Source organism: Neoarius graeffei, chromosome 2 (genome assembly GCF_027579695.1).
Source record: "Neoarius graeffei isolate fNeoGra1 chromosome 2, fNeoGra1.pri, whole genome shotgun sequence".
Taxonomy (NCBI): Eukaryota; Metazoa; Chordata; class Actinopteri; order Siluriformes; family Ariidae; genus Neoarius; species Neoarius graeffei.
The window spans coordinates 72,404,713-72,428,496 of NC_083570.1; the positions used below are offsets into that span (position 1 = coordinate 72,404,713).

Consider the following 23,784-nt stretch of genomic DNA (forward strand, 5'->3'; position numbering starts at 1 on the left):
TTAATAATAAACAAATAAACCTTAGAGCTCATCACTTCCTAATGGAGTGTCAGTATCTTGTAGCCACGTTACTAACATTAAACCGTGCATGTCTTACTACAGTGCGAGAGAAAGAAGAAGAAGAACCCCAAATAATAAATGGGCTCTGCAGGATTCTGTAGCTGTCTCATCAGTAAATCACTGACTCACTCATCATAGTGGAGAGTCTCAGGTTTCTGATTACTGCTAGACTAGTAATAAAATTATTGGGTGCTTTTGAAGAACCGATTTAACCCGTTTATAATTATCACGATTAGAAAATCGTCGTCTGTTCAGTGATTTGAACGAGTTTGTTTTTAATCATGTTTCACCGGCCGGTGTTTAAAAACAGACGGACTCTTCTGGAGCGGGCAGAAAAGTTTATTTCTGATGTGTATTTCACCGACTGCAATCTAAGGGGAAGGTGTGCTGAACTGTTATGTCTAGTTTTGTTTTGTTATGGCTGCAATGCTGTAAAGTTCACCATGTGTTCTGAATGACAGCAGGCTGTGGGCACATAAAATGTTATATTTATTGGTTATGAAATGCATGAAACAAAAGACTACTTTTCAAATAATTAAAAAAATAGATTTTTAAAAATCTAAATTCTGAACAATGTTTGATTTTAGAGTGTATTTTTTTTTTCTTCTTTTGGCTGCTCCTGATTAGGGGTCACCACAGCGGATCTTTCGTCTCCATTGCTCCCTGTCCTCCACATCCTTCTCTACCAGTTTCATGTCCTCTCTCACCACATCCATGTATCTCCTCTTTGGCCTTCCTCGTTTTCGTGTGCCTGGCAGCTCCATCCTCAACATTCTCCTTCCAACATGCTCTGCATCTCTTCTCAGGATGTGTCCATACCATTTCAGTCTCATCTCTCTTAGCTTCATTCCCAAGCTTTCCACATGTGCTGTCCTTCTGATGTGCTCGTTCCTTATCCTGTCCAACCTCCCATCGCAAACCTTAACATCCTCAACTCCGCCACCTCCTGTCTCTTCGTTAAGGGTACGGTCTCCAATCCGTACATCACAGCTGGTCTCACTACTGTCTCATACATCTTACCTTTCACTTTTGCTGGGACTTTCCGATCACAAATGACTCCCGAAATCCTTCTCCAACTGCTCCTCTTTCTCACCTCACTATCGCAGCCCCCATTTTCCTGCACAGTTGACCCCAGGTACTTGAATTCACCAACTTTCTTTACGTCTGCTCCTTGCATCTTCACTACACTCTCATCCCCATTCTCATTGATGCACATGTATTCTGTTTTGCTACTGCTCACCTTCATTCCTCTTCATTCCAATGCATCCCTCCATCTCTCCAAACCCAGCTCAGCCTCCTTTCTACTTTCACCACATATCACAATATCATCCGCAAACATCATGTTCCATGTTGACTCTTGCCTCACTTCATCCGTCAAGCTATCCATCACTATGGCAAACAACTTTCTTGTTTGCCATAGTGATGCTTGACGGAAGCAGATTCATCAAAGCAGGTTCTTGATGAAGTCCCACCTTCACCTTGAACCATTCAGTTGTTCCAACTGCACACCTCACTGCTGTTTCACTGTTCTCATATATGTCTTGCACCACTCTAATATACTTCTCATTCACTCCACTCTTTTCTCTTTTTTTATCTATTTTAATAGTCATTATATATAGTGTATTATCTATATAAATATTTATATATATTGTTTTTCCTTATATATATATATATATATATATATATAGTAATCTTTCTCTGTTTTTACAAGTAAGGTGAGAGAAACGGCATTTCGATTCTCCTATATGTCCTGGATATATAGTGAATTGGCAATAAAAAATCTTTGACTCTTGAATTGAATTTGAATGAATCTTAAGAGTGCTCTATGAGGGACTCTGCCCTTCTGACATCTCATGTGATTTTATTCATTTACAGCAGTGACACCAGTAAAAGTTTATGACTTTCCTTTCAGACTTTATGGAGAAACATGTCCGCTTGAGTCTCTCTCAGTGTTTCAGACTGCAAAACGTATCCCGTACTCAGAAGCAGTTCAGCAAAACTTTCAGCCTTGCAAAGTTGGTGATGCATTTGGACCGACGTAAGGTTGCCCTGCTCTTAAGGTTTTTGTTTTTTTTTAATGTGGCACCAAAATGAGAGAACCTTTAAAATGGTACTATTATTATTGTGACAGGTGGTGGACTTGCTGGTTCAAAATTGTCCTAAAAATTCCAGATGAGTGGAAAGGGAAGGAGGTTCATCTTAGATGGGAGAGTGATGGAGAAGGAATGGTATGGCGAGACCAAGAACCAGTCCAGGTAAATGATTTTGGAATAAGCATGATGAGCAATAATAGTTATTATTTTGTCCGATTATTTTTGCATCATACCTCTTTTGTTAGGGTTTGACCAAAGAAGGTGAAAAAACAAGCTACATCCTGACTGAGTGCCTGAAACAAAATGAACCACACAGGTTAGTGATGAGCCTGATGAAGAAATATCAAGAAGTGCTCGGAGTAAAATTAAAATTTTGGAAGCATAAATTACAAATGGCCAGCCTGCAACATCACCCTCCGTACCTCCACCGCTTTGTCTCTCTCACTCTCAGATTGTGCCTGTTCCTTGCATCCATCAGCCTAGATCACTGATGTCAGACCTGGTAGCATAGGGTTTTTTTTATTTATTCTTGCCCTCATCAGTCTAAATTTTCATGAATGTGTTCCAGCATGACCCTGTATGTGGAATTAGCATGTAATGGATTGTTCGGGGCTGGACAGGGTTCCATGATAGCTGCCCCTGACCCAAACAGGAAGTACACTCTTCATAAGGCTGAACTTGTTGTTTTTAATCAAGCTGTGCAGGAGCTTCTCATTGACTTTGAAATGCTTGTGGACATTGTTAAGGTAAGAGACACTATTCAAATATCATGTCATATTGACTAGATAACAGTTCAAATATTTGAATTGACTTTACATAAAAAGTATAGCATTTGGCTTATATTCTTGGTCCTGTTTTGACTTTAACTCAGGTGCTAGGTGAAGGAGACCAACGTGGATATCAGGCTTTGTTTACAGCAAATGAGATGGTAAATCTATGTGACCCAGCCAATCCCAGCACTTTCTCTTCAGCCCACAACCTGGCTCAAAATTTCTTTAACCAGAGGAATGGACAAAGCCAACACATTGTGCATGCCATGGGCCACTGTCACATTGACACAGGTTTTAAATTTTACTTCATCATACCTTAATAAGTGGTGATGCTGCAATTCATATTTGATGTTGCTGGTGTTTTCTTTTCCCAGCTTGGCTGTGGCCATACGAAGAGACCATCAGAAAATGTGCACGCAGCTGGGTCACAGCAGTTTGCTTGATGGAGAAGAACCCAGATTTTCTCTTTACTTGCTCCCAGGTAATTAAACATCTCCTCTGCTTCACAACTTTATTACACAGTACATACAGTACCAGTCAAAAGTTTGGACAAACCTTCAAATTCAGTGGTTTTTCTTTATTTTTATTCATTAAAAGTCACTTCATGTCTTAAAGTAATGATGGATGTTGTTTCTCTTTACTTAGATGAGCGGTTCTTGACATAACATGGATTACTACAGTACAGTTGTGGAATAGGGCTGTTTACTGTATTTTTATTATTTACTGTTTGATCTCAAATGAATTAAGATAGCAAGAAATTGCACTAATTAACTTTTGATGAGGCACCTGTTAATTGAAAAGCATTCCAGGTGACTACCTCATGAAGCTGGTTAAGATAATGCCAATAGTGTGCAAAGCGTAATCAAGGTAAACGGTGACTACTTTTGAAGAATCTAAAATATGAAACATGTTTTTAACACTTTTGTTTACCATATAATTCCAAATGTAGTTTGTTATTTCATAGTTTTGATGTCTTCAGTATTGTTCTACAATGTAGAAAATAGTCAAAATATAGAAAATCATATGAACGAGTAGGTGTGTCCAAACTTTTGATTGGTACTGTGTATATATATCGTACATCTGTATATGCAATATACACACACTTAGTAAAAAATTTCTCCTTTATTCTTTGTATAAGCTCCCCTTATACAAAATTGCTTTTATTCACCAATAGCAGCACCTTATTGTACAAAGTCAGGAGATTGTGCACATAGACAAATTTAATTAGCATAAAATCAGATTGCAAGAGGCCCAGCACCAAAGACAATCAAGCTTTGTGCTAAATTATTTGTCCCCATGTGCAACCTACTGACATTGTACTATCAGGCAGTGCTGTTGGCAGAAGTGACACATTTTTTTTTATCAGTGGAAATAGCCTTTCCAAAGGGGTTGTGTTTTGAACTGCTTCTGAAAGAGAAATCCTCTTCTGTAGAGTTCTTATCATTCCCTCAGAGGGACGGACTAAAGCTGAAGACCCCATTAGTCTGTGTGTTTGGGGGAAGCCATGGCCTAATGGTTAGAGAAGCAGCTTTGGGACCAAAAGGTTACCGTGTTGATTCCCTGGACCAGCAGGAATGGCTGAAGTGCCCTTGAGCAAGGCACCTAACCCCTATCTGCTCCCCAGGCTGCTCTGGGTATGTCGTACATCGCTCTGGATTTGCTAAATGCCAGTAATGTAATGTTTTTCATTCAGGCACAGCAGTTTCAGTGGGTGAAGAAATGGTATCCAGGCCTGTTCTCCCAGATCCAGCACTTTGTGCGGAAAGGACAGTTTATTCCAGTTGGAGGCTCATGGGTGGAGATGGTGATCATTAACTTTCTTCAGTTTAGTAAAGCACAGAAGTAAAATGCCAAAAAAAAAAAAAAAACCAAAACATGTCCTGGGGAAAAAAAAACAAAACCATGGATGTCTGGAAAGGAAATTTGATTCTTCTGAGGTGGAAGTGGTAAAATCTCGACAGTTCAATTTTACAGCATTCAAAACTTGTCCTTTTGTTAAGTAAAGAATAAAACAGGGTGTGCTGTTAGCAGAAAATAACAGAGAGGTGATATGAAGTTAAGCAGATTTATTGTTAGCGCCCCATTGTTGATATCAAAGATTACAGTGTTTTTTCTATTTATGTGCAGGGTACTACAGAACTTATAATGTTAGAGCAAGCACATTAATATAAATTTATGACTTGCATTATAGTCAGTTCAACTGTCAGAGCCACTTTGTTATAGAAAATTATTCAGCATTACCTGACAAAATAGGTTCAATAATTCAACAGAGCTGTGGTAGAATGCTTTTTATCACATTAATAGACTGGTATTGCTTAAAATGGAATGTGATGCAATGCTTTTTTTTTATCAGGATGGTAACTTGCCTTCTGGAGAGTCTATGGTCAGGCAGTTTTTAGAAGGACAGAATTTCTTTAAAGTAGAATTTGGACAATATTGTAAAGAGGTAAGTTTCAAACAAACTGTGAAGCAGCTTTCTCATTGAAGCAGTATTGATTGCCATTTTATATCATGGCTTTGCCTTACAGACACTTTCACAATGAATCACTACTGCTTTTTATTTGAAAACTCTAAGGGAGCTATCTTCGTCTTTCTGTATTTTTATTTCTCCACAGTTCTGGTTACCTGATACATTTGGCTACTCCGCGCAACTCCCTCAGATAATGCAAGGCTGTGGTATCTCCCGCTTTCTCACTCAGAAGTTAAGCTGGAATCTTATCAACACATTTCCAGTAAGAATTAGAAGTGTTCATACACTACTAGTGCATCTCAGGCAATTAGAATATCGTGGAAAAAGTTCAATATTTTCCATCAATTATTTAAGAAAGTGAAAATGTAATATATTCTACACTCATTACACATAAACTAAAATACTTCAAGCATTTTTCTATTTTAATTTTGATAATTATGGCCTGAGTGTATAAAAAAAAAGATCTCAAAATATGAGTATTTTATTTCGAGTTTGAGTAAAACAGTATCCATACCATGTATCTCTTGGTCTAGTTTAGTACACACAACCACTATTATGTGGAAGACTGCTGACTTGACAGTTGTTCAGAAGACAATCATCGACACCCTCCACAAGGAGGGTAAGCCACAGAAGGTTGTTGCTGAAAAGGCTGGCTGGAAAAGGTGCACAAGCGACAGGGGTGACTGCAGCTTTGAAAGGATTGTCAAGAAAAGTCAATTCAAGAACTTGGGAGAGCTTCACAAGGAGTGGACTGAGGCTGGTGTCAGTGCATCAAGAGCCGCCACACAGACATCTTCAGGAAAGGGGCTACAACTGTCGCATTCCTAATATCAAGCCACTCCTGAACCAGAGACAACGTCAGAAGCGTCTTACCTGGGTTAAGGAGAGAAAGAACTGGACTGTTGCTCAGTGATCCAAAGTCCTCTTTTCAAATGAAAGTAAATTTTTGCATTTCATTTGGAAATGAAGGTCCTAGAGTCTGGAGGAAGAGTGGAGAGGCACAGAATCTAAGGTGTTTGAAGTCCAGTGTGAAGTTTCCACAGTCTGTGATAATTTAGGGTGCCATATCATCTGCTGGTGTTGGTCCACTGTGCTTTATCAAGTCCAAAGTCAACACGGCCATCTACCAGGAGATTTTAGAGCACTTCATGCTTCCACCTGCCCACAAGCTTTATGGAGATGCTGATTCTCTTTTCCAGCAGGACTTGGCACCTGCCCACAGTGCCAAAACTACTACCAAATGGTTTGCTGACCATGATATTATTGTGCTTGATTGGCCGGCCAACTCGCCTGACCTGAACCCCATCGAGAATCTACAGGGTATTGTCAAGAGGAAGATGAGAAACACCCGACCCAAAAATACAGATGAGCTGAATGCTGCTATCAAAGCAACCTGGGCTTCAGTAACACCTCAGTAGTGCCACAGGCTGATCACATCCATGCCACGCCGCATTGATTCAGTAATCTGTGGTAGAGGGGCCACAACCAAGTATTGAGTGTAGAAATAAACATACTTTTCAGAAGTTGGACATTTCTGTATTGTAAATCCTTCTTTGATTGATCTTGGAAAATATTCTGATAATTTGAGATACTGGGTTTCTGATTTTCACGAGCTATAAGACTTAATCATCAAAATAAAATAAAAAAACGCTTGAAATGTTTTACTTTACTTGTAATGAATATCGAATATATGAAAGTTTACCTTTTTGAATTAAATTACCAAAAAAAGATAAAGTTTTCATGATATTCTAACTGCTTGAGATGCACTAGTATTTTTGGCTAAAAGTTTTTATACTAAAAGTTTGTTTGGACACCTGACCATCATACCCGATTGTGTTTTCTAATAAACATCCCTTTCTATATTTAATCCCTTCTTTGCTGTTATAATAGCCTGCACTCTTCTGGGAATGCTTTCCATTAGATTTTAGAACATGGCTGTGGAGATTTGCCCATGCAGCCTTGAGAGCATTAGTCAGCAAGGCCAGTCAGCATTCTAGTTCATCCCAAAGGTGTTCAGTGGGGTTGAGGTCAGGGCTCTGTACAGGCCCCTTGAGTTCTTTCCCCTTCAGCCTTAGCAAACCATGTCTTCATGGACCTCAGTTTGCACACAGGGGTGTACTGTCATGCTGGAACGGGCTTGGATCTCTCAAACCTGAGTTTGTGAAGGGAAATTGTAATGTTGCAGTATACAAAGTCATCCAATACATTTGTGTGCTTCCAGGTTTGGGGAAGGTGCACATATGGGTGTAAAGGTCAGGTGTCCACAAACCTTTGACCATATAGTGTATTATAGCTTTTATGTTACCTGTAAACAGTGACCTAGTTACACTATTTCACTCTTGATCATAATGTTGATGAATAATTAAACTCCCTTTCTATCAGCACAACACTTTCTTTTGGGAGGGCATTGATGGATCCCAAGTGTTAACTCACTTCCCACCCGGGAACTCCTATGAGATGAAGGGTAAAGTTGAGGATGTGAGTGAACATTCACTATAAAACTGTTGATATCATCTCCCTTTAGTGGTTAGTGTAATTCATTCCTTTCACTGTGTTCCACAGCTAATCAACACCATCAGGAACAACAAAGACAAGGGGCGGGCAAATCACAGCGCAGTGCTGTTTGGTTTTGGCGATGGAGGTGGAGGACCCACCCAGGTCATGCTGGACCGCTTACAGCGTGTACAGGATTCAGATGGTCTACCCAGGTCACTTCCTGCTCCATGAGTTCAAGCAAAAAAATATTCAGTTTCCTCGAGCTTAGTCATAACGGAATGACACAACTAATACGAGTGTGTTCAATGCTGCATGCTAGTTTAACACTGAGCACTGCAAGTTGTGCTCTGATTAAAAATAAAATCTCAATGTTTGATTCATCAGGGTTCAAATGTCCAGTCCGGATTGTCTCTTTTCTGAACTTCAGGCTGACTCTGGCCTCCTGTGTACTTGGTCTGGTGAGCTCTTCCTTGAGCTGCACAATGGCACGTACACCACTCAGGCAAAGGTATGTGGCCATGTATCAGAAAAACACTTATGATAATTTTACTTCCCAGGCAGATGCTTGCTCTGTTCCTCGAGACTTAAGGTGGCCATGATGCATGTTTGTGCCACAGATAAAGCTGGGGAATCGTCAGTGTGAGGTCCTACTGCATGATACTGAGGTGGCCAGCTGCCTGGCACTGTGTAGTAGCCCAGGTTTCTTATACCCAGCAAAAGAGCTTCAAAAATCATGGAGGTAAAGCCTTGGGAGAAGAATTTGAGTGACCTGGACTCATTTGGCTACTGGACTTATTGTTTTCTGTTTTCTTTGTAGGCTTCTCCTACTCAACCAGTTTCATGATGTCATTCCCGGCAGTTGCACTGAGATGGTGGTAGAAGATGCACTAAAATATTATAAGGGTAACCTTCCACCATCAGCATCCATACTGTGATATACACCTACAGCAGCAATGTATAAGCTATATATACTCTATTATTTTATCCACATTCACTGGATATGAGCAGTTGTGTGCTCTGATTGGCTACTCTACTACCAGGCTATCAGCTAATATACCATGAGTAGAGAAAAACAAAATGGCGGAGCGTTTTGCTGAACCAACTGAGGATGAAATGAAAACTATTTGAAAACAAAACCCCAAAAGATAAAAAAAGCGACAAAATACGGAATAAAAGTATTTGATGGTTAGAACACATTTTTTTCCCCCAAGAATTCTTACTATAGCATTTTTCACAAATTGTTGCTGCCATTTCACCGGTTTGTTTACATTCTTCATCTTTAAGTATTAAAATTTGTTGAATTTTTTTTAGACTGGTTCAAAAGCTCAAAGAAGTTTTGAAAATTACATAACTGAAATATCCAAGGAAGAATTAAATAAATGTCTAAAGGTATTCCATACCTCGGCAAGACGGCACTTTCTCCAAAAAAACAATACTAAAGTCAATTCGTGTAGTCATCGATAGGTTTTTAAAAAGTCTGCCTGAGCAGAAATGAGATTGTCAGGCGTTTTGAATACAGTTATTTATTTATCAAATTTGCAAAAAAAAAACCCTGTCTCTCAAAATCCAGTCAATGTGGATATAATAAAACAATTATTCTACTCAGTCTCATCATACATGACTTATAGCCAACTCGGCTATCAGCTCATGTATGACTTGATTTTGTGGAATAATTGTTAATTGTACACTATTATTTCTATAAATGATGCACCTATTTTTAATGCAACCAAAATGAGCAAAATGGTGTTTTTATTTCAAGAAATTCAAAAGACTGCCTCCAGACTCCTGCTTTCTGCCTGTGATGTGCTAAGATCTAGTCCAAAGTTTGGAGAAGGCTCCAGGACAGCAGTTCTCAACACGCTGTCTTGGGAGCGTACTGAAGTCATAGAATTGCCAGAAGAAGGCAGTCAGAGAAAGCTAGGTACTCAAACATGTGGTGTTCACAAACATTGAGACATATTTTTCAGTAATGTTCAGACACTTGATTTAGCAGTCCTTTCTCATGTTCTGCTTCTTTTACGGTTCTTTTTGCTGTACTAATGTTTTAAAGCAGACAATCTTTAAATGTGTGAGGCTTCTGTCACACACAAGCCCTTTAGACAAAAGACGTCTTTTTTCACATGATGATAATCACTATAGACTGAGATTGCCCATTCACTTTGAATGACAGCAGGCAGGGTTGAATAATAAAGCTGAATCTGGTCTGTACCTGTTTTTCTCAGTCTTGATGAAAGCCCCCAGCGTGGGAGTAGCACCGGTCACCGAGTCTATTGAGCCTACATCTGTCGTGACTGTAACAGTGCAGGTATTGTGTTCTGGAGCATATTTTTTCATTACAGAAAATTGTTTACACCCACACAAAATTGCTTTGATGCATGGCTCTCTCAATTCCAGCCTGATGGTACTGTCAGGATGGAGAATGGCCTTTTGAAGGCGGTCTTGGACAAAATGGGCCGTTTGGTGTCCCTGCTTCATGTGGAGACAAATAGGTGAGGTCATACTAAGGCCCTGTCCACACGGCAATGGATTCAGGTGAATCTGATAAAATTGTTTATCGTTTCAGCCTGGCGTCCACACGGCACCGGCGTTTTGGGTGCCCCAAAACGAAATCTTTTGAGAACGGGTTCCAGAGTGGAAAAATCTGGCAACGGCGCCGTTGCGAAGTCGTCTGGATGAATAGAACGGATTTGTTTACGATGATGTCACAACCACATGACTGTGAGTGCTTAACGCCGGGTAGAAGTGTAACGAACTCGATGCGAGTTGTCAACAAATCAAACAATCCCGCCAGCAAAAATAGGGAAAAAAAAAGGAGCGATCTCACCTCTTCAGATGTTGGTTTAAGTCTGACAATACATTCCTCAAAAAGGGCTTAGAAGAACAAAGTAATCCATCAACGTGTAGCATTCAATTTATTCCAGACCATTAAAGAATTCTGGAGGATGTCAGAATGTTGGCGTACCAGCTTCCATCTACCCCCATTCATTCCTCTTTTTGCGTCTCCATTCAAAAAACGAGCACGTGATTTAAAGGGACTATATCCATAGGATAGGGAGTGAGAAGGTGTGTGCGTGTGACAGTGACAGGGTGAGTGACAGGGAAGAACCTAGGCTCATGCTCGCCCTGAATTTCTCTTAAAGTGAAGGCAGAAGAACGTTCAACGCCTGGCCAGGCTTTCTATGTATTAATTTACATAGACGTTTTAATATGAAATATAAATAAGTGTCTTAGACAATAGATACTATTTTATGCTACTGATTAATAATCAAAACTTTGTGGCTGATGCTACAGAAGAAGGGGTTTATGCGCATGCGTCTACTTCTTCTATTGTTCTGGTGTCTCCGATGGGACCGTCTTACAGCGCACGTAGAGGTGTGGCATGTGTATTGCATCGTTTTCAGCAAGCGTTGCGTTGCCATATGCACCTGATATTTTACTGATCCGTTGCCCATGTGGACGCGATATTTAAAAAAAAAAATCTCATTGCCGTTGTCGTGTGGATGTAGCCTAAGTTGAATTTCTCTGATAGGAGCAACTGCATATAAATTAATTTCTACTTTGTGTAAAGAAACAAAAAAGGGAGAGATTTTAAAGCGTTTATGTATTATGTACTTTATAGAGAGGCCATTTCCGAGGGCTGTTTTGGAAATCAGTTTGTGGTGTTTGATGACATTCCTTTATACTGGGATGCATGGGATGTGATGGACTACCATCTTCAGACCAGGTCATTTTAAGCACATGTCATCATCCCATCAGATCTTACTAATAGTGTAAGGTCTAACAGTGTTGTTAACACATTTGTGCAGTCTGCCCTGTAATGTGTAGGTCACACACATTCTGTTTGTAGGAAGCCTGTAGTGGAGGTGTCACAGCCTACCAAAGTGCTGAGCTCTGGAGGACTGCGAGGAAGTGTGACCTTCTCCCTGTGCATCAGCAGGAAGAGTAAAATAACACAGGAGGTCATACTGGATGCTAGCTGTCCTTACATCAAGTTCAGTACACAGGTGAAGAGAGCAGGACTCTTCATAATTATTGATTTCAAATCTCATGATTCCATCAAGCCCATACTTAGTGGTAAGAAATGTTTTTCAGGTGGATTGGGCAGAGGCACATAAGTTCCTCAAGGTGGAGTTTCCTGTACAGGTTCGCAGTTCCAATGCCACCTACGAGATTCAATTTGGTCACCTGCAGAGACCTACACACACAAACACATCCTGGGACTGGGCTCGCTTTGAGGTTCTGAGTACATAGTTGTTATAATTTGTAACTTTCATTAAGCTCATAGATAATATTTTCAAAGCAAATTCCTAACACGATTTTTCTTTCACTCATACCTCAAGGTGTGGGGCCATAAATGGGCTGATCTCTCAGAACATGGCTTCGGTGTGGCCCTTCTGAATGACTGCAAATATGGCCACTCTGTTCACCAGAATAGCATGACCTTATCATTGTAAGTTTGCTCACTTTATGAGGCTTGTGTCCTGGTAAGAAACATGCTTAAACCTCTTCTCTCCCTTCAGACTGCGAGCACCAAAAGCGCCCGATGCCAATGCAGATATGGGGCATCATCAATTTACATACGCAATCATGCCACACAAAGGTAGGCCATACAAATTCTTTCATCATTATTTGAAAATAAATCAACCAAAGTCATAACCCAAATGACGCACTGGCTTTTCAGGCTCTTTTCAGGATGCATCAGTCGTACAATACGCCTACAACCTCAATTTTCCGCTTCACCTAATTCCTGACGTCAACATCATCAGTCCTTGGAGCGCATTCAGCATAAGCTCAGCAGCTGTTATCCTGGAAACTATAAAACAGGTAGCCAGGTTTGTTTGTCTGAATTGTTTCCCTCCCATTTTTGTCAGTGCTGAGCCCACGACTCTCTTCCGCAGGCTGAGGGAAGGAAAAATGTCCTCGTTGTCCGGCTGTACGAGTCTTATGGAAGCAGTGTGGCTGCAGTTCTGTCTACATCCTTCCAAGTGCGAGAGGCTTGGCAGTAAGTCTGTGTACAAGAGTACAGTATATGGATCGTGTCCATTAAAAAAAAAAAATCTTGAAAGCTAAAAGCAGCTCTAAACTCTTGCAATGTGCATGTCCAAGAGACATTCACATAATGTTTTGGCACTAAATGCCAGTCATAAATAAATAACTACTTTGGCATAAATAATCCTAGGTGGGTGATGCAGGCAAAACATGTCTCAGTCAAGTCACTTTATTTCTAAAGCGCATTTAAAAACAACAGGAGTTGACCGAAAGCGCTTTACAGTCGAGGCAAATGCAATTCAGTACATAAAAGTTATGTATAAAAGTGGAAGGAGAGAAATAATGAGGCAAGACTAAAGACATAAAAATTAAACAAAATATCATGAAATCGTAAGATCAATCATAAAATCAAGAGGATATAAAACCAATAAAATTAATGTGCAGTGTGATTAAAAAATATGTTGCTAAATGAGAAACAGTCAAGGAAAATTGTTTGAAAGATTTTATGACAGACTTATAAAAATACTGGGAACACATCAGCAAAAAATGCCACAGTTTGTGGACATAAATTTACATACAGGGACATAAATATCATCATGAACATGAATGTTGTGGCACTTTTGGGGTTTCAGTGATTTCTTTGAACTATTTGTTTTCTGTGGCAGAATGATTGCACAACATACACCTTTAATTAAAAAAAAAATTAGTGCACAAGTTTTTTTTCCCAGTTTTCTAAAATCAACATTCATGTCCATAATGATGCTTATGTCTGGAAATGTAAACTTCTGACTGCAACTGTACATTGTCATAATTTATTTGATGTTCCCTTACCAAACTGTGGTATCCTCTCAAGGATGATAAATACCTGATACTCCCTATTAGTCAGACAAAACTGGAGAAGCCTTTCAGATGAGAGGTGAAACGTCTTCAAGAATCTTCAAGCAAGTCCAGTTGCTCTCTTTTACCACCCACAGTTTACTATGACCTGGATGATTGAGAATCTTCACAGACATATCTCCCTTACCAGCTACAAAGCCATATTACTCTAGAGTAGGGGTTCTCAAACATCTTACAGTTTAAGGGCCCCTTTAACTGTTAAAAAAAAGTATCACTATTTTCCAGTTAATGGAAAATTCTGGGATTTTTAAACTGAGCCCTATGTTCCCATCTCTTTTGGCGCCACATATTTATTAGGGACAAATACGATTGAAATCAGCCCAATGTTCAGTTAGAACCGGCAACTGCAAAACAGCTAAACAGTGTAATCCTCCAGGGAAATCATCCGCATCAAAGCAAACTGCTTGTTTTACCCACTGACAGGTTTATCATGTTATTCTAAGTGTCTGACAACATGGAAAAGGATCCTTAGAGAGATACATCTGTGTCTGTTTACCTCAATAACTGTAAAAAAAAAAAAAAAAAGCTGTAGAAAATTACTGTTTCTACACCCAATGTTTTACCTTTCTCTTCTTCTGGTCTCCATTTAGTGCCTGCAGTCGATTATCGCATGGGGGCTGTTTCCTGATGTTTACAAAAGGGATACTTTTCATGTTGTCAGACACTCATTCATATTGTCAAAATCAGCTAAATATTCAGGCATTCATAGACTTCTTCATAAACTCTGCATGACTTCTCCTTTTGTAAATATGTCATTTTCTACAGGTTTTTTTTTTATTTTTAATTTTTTACAGTCATTGAGGTAAACAGTCACAGACAAACATACTTGTAATAACATTTATAAATCTGTCAGTTGTGAAAACAAGTGGTTTACTTTGATGCAGATGATTTCCGCATGGTATTACACTGCTGTTTTGTGGTTGCCTGTTATAGCGTTCTAACAAATACTGGACCGATTTCAATCATTTTTGTCCCTAGTAAATATTTGGACCCAAAAAAATGGGGAAAATAGGGCCCAAGTTGAAAAATCTTTGAGATTTGAGAAACCTGGCTCCAGAGTAGTCTGTTAATTAAGTAGGCTGCTTAAATCAGTACTCTTTTAACCTTGTTTTACTTAAGAATTTAGTCCCTGGAAGATCTCTCGAGCAATTTCTTATATAGGTTCTAATAACAAAACGTATTCTGGTGTATTCTGTTACTACATATAAAACATTTCTCCTCTTTTTGACCAGTTGTGACTTGCTGGAGCGCCCTGGTTGTCCTGCTGCAGTGAAGGACTCTGAGATTTCCCTCACTTTTAAACCATTTCAGATCATCTCACTCCTGTTGCAGCTACACTGAGCTAAACCGGTCGGCACATGAGCCTTGATATTTACATATTTGGTACAAATAACTTTTTTTTTTTTTTTAATTTCACAATTTTATAATTTCTTGAAAATGTAAAGAACTTTAGTAATAAAGTCAGCTATGCAATATTAATAGCTTGTCGTGGTTTTGTTTTTCAAATACCTAAAGATATCATCTGGCAAAAAAATATTACTACACCTGACAATCACACCCATATGTGGTTCTTCCTCAAACTGTTGTCACAAAGTTGCAAGCACACATTATAGTAGATAAATGTCTTATATAGTGTGTCTTTGTATGCCATAGCATTGCAATTTCTCATCACTAAACTAACCTGGCCTAGCCCAAACTTGTTCCAACATGACAATGCCCCTGTGCACAAAGCAAGGTCCACAAAGGCATGGTTTGCCGATGTTCGTGTGGAAGAACTCAAGTGCCTAAATTAAATGGACCCAAAACATCCTTTTCCAGTTATAACTAGATTTAAAAAAAAACAAACATCTCAGCCCATTTCTTACTTAGTTCTTCAAACGGAAGTTAGAATAATTAAGAATGCTAACACAGGGTCTTCAGTGCATGTATCACACCATCATAGAACAATTATGGACAAAAACCAGTCATGCCAAGACAGGCTTTAAAAATGTTTTTCATGAAAGGAAAAACATAAGTGTAAAAAAAATTATTTATATATATATATATATACGGTAATTACCATCCCAAGCAATAGTGAATGTGAACCACATCTGCATGGCTAGATTTGCTTATTAGTTGCCCTCAACAGCTTAGTATTTGCATACATACAGACAGCTGCCTCTTGATCCAGCAGCCAAACGTTTTATTTTACAAACTGCACTTAAGCGGTTCTGCTGCGCTTCCTGTGGGGTCTGCTGGTGGCCTTAGCATTAGTTTTAGCTTTCTGTACACTTGTTCTTGAGCTCTTAGCTCTGGTTTGCCGGAGACCTGAAAAGAACCAGTGATTTAATTACAAATGGTGGTCCTGCTGTGAACAAACTGAAACATGACAAATGAATTGGCGACGGTCACCTGTTAAACTGCTCTTTCTGCACGTCTTTGGTCTTCTGTTGTTGTCAGCTGCTTCTGCTTTTAGTCCAGTTTTTTTGGTGTTCTGTCGTCTGGTTCCACTCTGTTTCTTACGCACATCCATCTCCCTTTTTCCAGCCCCTGGTTCCTTCTTTACAAGCTTTACCTGTGAAATGCTCTTAGTTTGATTTTCTGTTTCACCCTCATTAGATATAGTATATATGTGCACTATTAGTACTATTGCAGTTAATAAATGTGGCAGGATCTCACCTTTTTATCTGTATAGACCTCTTTCTTGATTTTTCTCTTTGCTTTGGGAGATTTGGAAGCTAAAATTCAACAGCCTTAATTATAGCATCGACTTGTCATGAACTACATCACGTTATGAATAAGCAAGCTTATGCATTAAATAACCGTGTAAACATCTTAAATCACCTTTAGGAGCCATTGGACCAGGATCACCCTGAAAAGCATTAAAAAACAAAAAAATATATATGTTTATGAGATCCATTTGGCTGTTCTGTAGTTGAGTTAAGTATTTATTTTATAGGCCATTTCTAATTCCTCACTTTAAACCACACAGTTCTTCCATTGTGGTCTGTTACAGATTTCATCCCATCGACAGAGTAACACTGCAGCCAGGAAATAAATTCTGTGTCATCTTTCTTCTCTGGGTCATAACCTTTTCCACCTAAATAATAAAAAAATAAACTGGCAGATTTGGAAGCTAAAATTACCGGATTCGATAACTACCGTTATCGAATCCACATAATTTCCATGTTAACAAGCTCTTTGTCCTTACATGAAGAAAAAATGTCACATTTAATCTGTATGTCTATCCAATGTTCCAACAAATACAGTATATTTTACCAAAATGTTATATTTAGGTTCGTCTGACTGTGTCTAATACCTTGCCAGCTAAGTATGCTTTCCTCACAATTTGATCAATCTTTTGGATAATTACATTCCCTCATGAAACTGATATGCTTAACCAGCTGAGTTTGCGAGAAGAAACCAACTGAGTTTGCGATAAGATACCAGCTATCCAATTGTCTGCAATGCAACCGCACGGTCACGTCATCAAAACAAAGAAAAGCACTTGCGCACACTTACAGATAGTTTCAAAAAAGGTGAAAATACCTAATAATAAGATGGTAATAACAAGGAATTTAGTCAAACATACACAACAGAACAGACTAAATTAATCAGTAATCATTTCCCCACTGATGTTTGTGTTATTAGTTGCGTAAAGAGAGAATGATGAGACAGAGACATGGATGATACTGATACAAAGGGGTCCTTCATTTCCCATTGTAAATTTCCATCCATCCATTATCTACAGCCGCTTATCCTGTTCTACAGGGTCGCAGGCAAGCTGGAGCCTATCCCAGCTGACTATGGGCGAAAGGCGGGGTACACCCTGGACAAGTCACCAGGTTATCGTAGGGCTGACACAGAGACAAACAATCATTCACACTCACGTTCACACCTACGGTCAAGTTAGAGCCACCAATTAACCTTGGGGTAGTATCTCACTGGGCTGCGACAGCCCGCGTCTAGTTGGAGACACAACAATTGCGATAAAATATGTGAATTAGCAACAATTTTCACTTGGAATCACACTGAATTGATATTCACATATTTTACCGCAATTGTTGTGTCTCCAACTAGTCGCAGGCTGTCGCAGCCCGGCTTTCCCTTGACAGGCAGGGAAGTAGAGGAAGCCTCACGGAAACTGACTTGAGAAGGGTTCGCGACGGCTTTGCAACACCAGCGACACATTTGCGGCTATTTTGAGAGAAATTTTGTCACACGAATTTTTTGAACATGTTCAAAATTTCAGCGACAAAGGAACGACACTTTGCGACTCATGCGAGGAAATTGAGAAGCCCCGCGAATGTTTCAATACAGTTTTGAAACTCTCTCGTGAATGACGTTCGCAATTTGTCGCAGCCCAGTGAGATACTGGCTTAACCTGCATGTCTTTGGACTGTGGGGGAAACCGGAGCACCCGGAGGAAACCCACACAGACACAGGGAGAATGTGCAAACTCCACACAGAAAGGCCCTCACCAGCTGCTGGGCTCGAACCCAGGACCTTCTTGCTGTGAGGCGACAGCGCTAACCACTACACCACCGTGCCGCCCCCATTGTAAACTTATTATTCTTTAATATTAGGCAGGAATGGGTTTCCATAAGTAGGTTATAAATGTAGAGGTAGGTGGGGTGTCCTTCAGCGGACTTGGAATGAAATGGACGTTGACTGTTTGTTGTTTTTTTTTTTTGTTTGTTTTTGTTTTAAGTATTTTATAGCCTCAAATGTATTCTTGTGTACAACCCCAATTCCAAAAAAGTTGGGACAAAGTACAAATTGTAAATAAAAACGGAATGCAATGATGTGGAAGTTTCAAAATTCCATATTTTATTCAGAATAGAACATAGATGACATATCAAATGTTTAAACTGAGAAAATGTATAATTTAAAGAGAAAAATTAGGTGATTTTTAAATTTCATGACAACAACACATCTCAAAAAAGTTGGGACAAGGCCATGTTTACCACTGTGAGACATCCCCTTTTCTCTTTACAACAGTCTGTAAACGTCTGTGGACTGAGGAGACAAGTTGCTCAAGTTTAGGGATAGGAATGTTAACCCATTCTTGTCTAATGTAGGATTCTAGTTGCTCCACTGTCTTAGGTCTTTTTTGTTGTATCTTCCATTTTATGATGCGCCAAATGTCTTCTATGGGTGAAAGATCTGGACTGCAGGCTGGCCAGTTCAGTACCCGGACCCTTCTTCTACGCAGCCATGATGCTGTAATTGATGCAGTATGTGGTTTGGCATTGTCATGTTGGAAAATGCAAGGTCTTCCCTGAAAGAGACGTCGTCTGGATGGGAGCATATGTTGCTCTAGAACCTGGATATACCTTTCAGCATTGATGGTGTCTTTCCAGATGTGTAAGCTGCCCATGCCACACGCACTAATGCAACCCCATACCATCAGAGATACAGGCTTCTGAACTGAGCGCTGACAACAACTTGGGTCGTCCTTCTCCTCTTTAGTCCGAATGACATGGTGTCCATGATTTCCATAAAGAACTTCAAATTTTGATTCGTCTGACCACAGAACAGTTTTCCACTTTGCCACAGTCCATTTTAAATGAGCCTTGGCCCAGAGAAGACGTCTGCGCTTCTGGATCATGTTTAGATACGGCTTCTTCTTTGAACTATAGAGTTTTAGCTGGCAACGGCGGATGGCACGGTGAATTGTGTTCACAGATAATGTTCTCTGGAAATATTCCTGAGCCCATTTTGTGATTTCCAATACAGAAGCACGCCTGTATGTGATGCAGTGCCGTCTAAGGGCCCGAAGATCACGGGCACCCAGTATGGTTTTCCGGCCTTGACCCTTACGCACAGAGATTCTTCCAGATTCTCTGAATCTTTTGATGATATTATGCACTATAGATGATATGTTCAAACTCTTTGCAATTTTACATTGTTGAACTCCTGATATTGCTCCACTATTTGTCGGCGTAGAATTAGGGGGATTGGTGATCCTCTTCCCATCTTTACTTCTGAGAGCCGCTGCCACTCCAAGATGCTCTTTTTATACCCAGTCATGTTAATGACCTATTGCCAATTGACCTAATGAGTTGCAATTTGGTCCTCCAGCTGTTCCTTTTTTGTACCTTTAACTTTTCCAGCCTCTTATTGCCCCTGTCCCAACTTTTTTGAGATGTGCTGCTGTCATGAAATTTCAAATGAGCTAATATTTGGCATGAAATTTCAAAATGTCTCGCTTTCGACATGCGATATGTTGTCTATGTTCTATTGTGAATACAATATCAGTTTTTGAGATTTGTAAATTATTGCATTCCGTTTTTATTTACAATTTGTACTTTGTCCCAAATTTTTGGAATCAGGGTTGTACTATACATACAGCATTTTAGCCAACTATCATTTTACATGGGCTTTATAAATAAAACTTACTTACTAAAATGCTATAATGTGATTTGTGACTGAGATACCTGCAAAAGAATTATAAATGTCTGACCATGTGAAGGGTTTTCCCAGACTGCCCCCCCCCCCCACATACACACTGAATAATGCAACATTCATACAGTGGTGCTTGAAAGTTTGCGAACCCTTTAGAATTTTCTATATTTCTGCATAAATATGACCTAAAACATTATCAGATTTTCACACAAGTCCTAAAAGTAGATAAAGAGAACCCAGTTAAACAAATGAGACAAAAATATTATACTTGGTCATTTATTTATTGAGGAAAATGATCCAATATTACATGTCTGTGAATGGCAAAAGTATGTGAACCTCTAGGATTAGCAGTTAATTTGAAGGTGAAATTAGAGTCAGGTGTTTTCAATCAGTGGGATGACAATCAGGTGTGAGTGGGCACCCTGTTTTATTTAAAGAACAGGGATCTATCAAAGTCTGATCTTCACAACACATGTTTGTGGAAGTGTATCATGGCACGAACAAAGGAGATTTCTGAGGACCTCAGAAAAAGCGTTGTTGATGCTCATCAGGCTGGAAAAGGTTACAAAACCATCTCTAAAGAGTTTGGACTCCACCAATCTACAGTCAGACAGATTGTGTACAAATGGAGGAAATTCAAGACCATTGTTGCCCTCCCCAGGAGTGGTCGACCAACAAAGATCACTCCAAGAGCAAGGTGTGTAATAGTCGGCAAGGTCACAAAGGACCCCAGGGTAACTTCTAAGCAACTGAAGGCCTCTCTCACATTGGCTAATGTTAATATTCATGAGTCCACCATCAGGAGAACACTGAACAACAATGGTGTGCTTGGCAGGGTTGCAAGGAGAAAGCCACTGCTCTCCAAAAAGAACATTGCTGCTCATCTGCAGTTTGCTAAAGATCACATGGACAAGCCAGAAGGCTATTGGAAAAATGTTTTGTGGACAGGTGAGACCAAAATAGAACTTTTTGGTTTAAATGACAAGCGTTCTGTTTGGAGAAAGGAAAACATTGCATTCCAGCATAAGAACCTTATCTCATCTGTGAAACATGGTGGTGGTAGTATTGTGGTTTGGGCCTGTTTTGCTGCATCTGGGCCAGGACGGCTTGCCATCATTGATGGAACAATGAATTCTGAATTATACCAGCATATTCTAAAGGAAAATGTCAGGACATCTGTCCATGAACTGAATCTCAAGAGAAGGTGGGTCATGCAGCAAGACAACGACCCTAAGCACACAAGTCGTTCTACCAAAGAATGGTTAAAGAAGAATAAAATTTAATGTTTTGGAATGCCCAAGTCAAAGTCCTGACCTTAATCCAATGGAAATGTTGTGGAAGGACCTGAAGCGAGCAGTTCATGTAAGGAAACCCACCAACATCCCAGAGTTGAAGCTGTTCTGTACGGAGGAATGGGCTAAAATTCCTCCAAGCCGGTGTGCAGGACTGATCAACAGTTACGGGAAAGGTTTAGTTGCAGTTATTGCTGCACAAGGGGGTCACACCAGATACTGAAAGCAAAGGTTCACATACTTTTGCTGCTCACAGATATGTAATATTGGATCATTTTCTTCAATAAATAAATTACCAAATATAATATTTTTGTCTCATTTGTTTAACTGGGTTCTCTTTATCTACTTTTAGGACTTGTGTGAAAATCTGATGTTGTTTTAGGTCATATTTATGCAGAAATATAGGAAATTCTAAAGGGTTCACAAACTTTCAAGCACCACTGTAGATGAAATTTTTACCTAGATTAACCACTTCCAGTGGTACAGTGTGACAGAGAGAGAGGAGGTCTGGACTCTCTGTTTTCTTCTCATCCACACCAGCTTTCTGAACATGAAAAAGAACAAAGATATTATTGTAACTTGATGTATGACTGAGTCATACATCATTACCAAGAACTTTATCATCATCACCTCTGCTGCCTCTGTACTTGGCTCCTCTTTAACCTTCACTGTCTCTTCATGTTTTGGTTTGAGTCCTTCTAACACAGTCCTTGCCTTCACAAAGGGAGGAACCTTTAATCTGAAATGATAAGCCAAAATGGTATTGTTCTCAAACAAACTGCATATCTTCATGGTCTGGGCAGTCGGGGGGAAAATGGAGGACAATGCAGGCAGCAATATTCAGGTTCAGCGCCTAAACTATGAAATGGCAAAGCTTTTTCTATTGGAAGAAATTCTGTATTTAGTGTACAGATTTCTGTGCCTTATATAAATCAAAAGTAAGTAGGAAATTCAGAAATAACCTGTACAGAATCTCTGCTCTGAGGTAGTTGCCAATCCCGTTGAAGTATTTCTGATTTAAGAGAGCCTCACAGACCGGCCTGTCGAATGCCTTGTCTGATAAATTGGACAAAACATTCTCCCTGAAAAATAAAGAAAAAAAAAAACACTAGATACAAAGATGGCCTCAAAATTTATCATTTTGTTTATTAGTTTATTTCAAAAGATCCTTGATTCCGGATGTTGATGTTTTTCCTTTAAAATCAAGGAGTCAGAGTGACAGCGTGTTGAAGTGCTTGACTGATTTATACAACAGCCAACAGCGTTTGAAATATACCACATCCCCACCAAATCTAAACCTGACACTAGCTTACTGGTACGTTTGGAACAGGATAGTGTTTACTGATAGCCTTTTTTCCAACTATGGACAATTTCTCAATGCTGCCTTGACCCACACCTGTCAACTTCAATGAAGACAGAATCCTAAAAGATGAGATGTGGCGTGTTTTGGGAGTTATGCCAAATAGGTCTGAGTTGATATCTACCGTCAGTGGCGCCAATGATGACAGAGCCGCAGGGTTGCCACGGAGAGGTATCAGACCTGCCTGTGTGGTACATAATACGATATTATTTACTTCGACTAACGGAGAAGCTCTAGCAGTGTACAAATTTAGAATCACACTAGCAATCACTCTGAGGTAGGAAGACATTCTGGCATTGAAAAAGGGTGGGACATATACATTCTCAACAGAATTTAATTGGATGAACACAAGACCAGTACTGAATGAGTCACCAAAAAAGCGATATAGCCAGAAGCGATATAGTATAAACTTAAAACGAGAACATCTCAAAAGCTTTTAGGATTTTTTCCTAGATATACTGTCATATTGTTGTCCATAACCAGAGGTGGACAGTAATTAAGTGCATTTACTTGAGTACTTTACCTAAGTACACTTTTTGAGTATCTGTACTTTACTTGAGTATTATTTTTTTGGAAACTTATGGCTAACTTCACTACATTTGAAAGACAAATATCATACTTTTCACTCCACTACATTTCTGTCAAGGTCCTCATTACTATGAAGCAGCTTTGAAAGTGGATGTTTTTACTTTTCTTTTCTAAAACGTGATTGTTCTTTTCGCAGGTGACACTGAGACAGCCCATCATTAATCACTAGGGTCACGTCACATCCATAGACTGTATAAAATTAAGTTCAATGATTTCTCCGCAGCATTATTTGAACACGATCAGTTGATGGCAGAATGGAAGGAGGTGGTTCTTCTGGGGAATGCATGCACTCATGGCTATACCTAGAACCCATGTTTCAGTTTTCTGAAAGGAATAACGATTCGTTTAATTTTAAACGCTTGCTTCGTTTGCCAAAAATGAA

General features: G+C 39.5%; 2 protein-coding genes across 3 annotated transcripts in view; one reads left to right on the top strand and one right to left on the bottom strand.

Moving 5' to 3' along the window:
* On the top strand, nt 1–15,254 carry man2c1 (mannosidase, alpha, class 2C, member 1). The gene is made up of 26 exons (XM_060914893.1): nt 1–442; nt 1,973–2,098; nt 2,192–2,315; nt 2,399–2,469; nt 2,722–2,899; nt 3,025–3,214; nt 3,298–3,404; nt 4,617–4,727; nt 5,277–5,369; nt 5,539–5,655; nt 7,776–7,871; nt 7,956–8,101; nt 8,274–8,397; nt 8,507–8,628; nt 8,707–8,792; nt 9,649–9,810; nt 10,112–10,194; nt 10,284–10,378; nt 11,509–11,613; nt 11,737–11,893; nt 11,982–12,125; nt 12,230–12,339; nt 12,410–12,489; nt 12,571–12,713; nt 12,788–12,891; nt 15,008–15,254. The coding sequence occupies exons 1-26, from the start codon at nt 342–344 to the stop codon at nt 15,114–15,116; spliced, it is 3,084 nt and encodes a 1,027-aa protein (XP_060770876.1). The 5' UTR covers nt 1–341; the 3' UTR covers nt 15,117–15,254.
* Nucleotides 13,368–23,784, bottom strand: part of neil1 (nei-like DNA glycosylase 1) — a 17,590-nt gene continuing 7,173 nt past the window's right edge. Inside the window, exons 2-9 of one of the 2 annotated variants that reach the window (XM_060914894.1) lie at nt 22,417–22,536; nt 22,085–22,193; nt 21,914–21,998; nt 16,733–16,854; nt 16,599–16,626; nt 16,434–16,492; nt 16,167–16,329; nt 13,368–16,082 (exon numbers count right to left, since the gene is read on the bottom strand). In XM_060914894.1, the coding sequence (XP_060770877.1) occupies nt 15,976–16,082; nt 16,167–16,329; nt 16,434–16,492; nt 16,599–16,626; nt 16,733–16,854; nt 21,914–21,998; nt 22,085–22,193; nt 22,417–22,536 (793 nt within the window). In that variant the 3' untranslated portion in view covers nt 13,368–15,975. The remainder of the gene's footprint in view (nt 16,083–16,166; nt 16,330–16,433; nt 16,493–16,598; nt 16,627–16,732; nt 16,855–21,913; nt 21,999–22,084; nt 22,194–22,416; nt 22,537–23,784) is intronic. The other variant, XM_060914896.1, reaches the window with a different exon arrangement.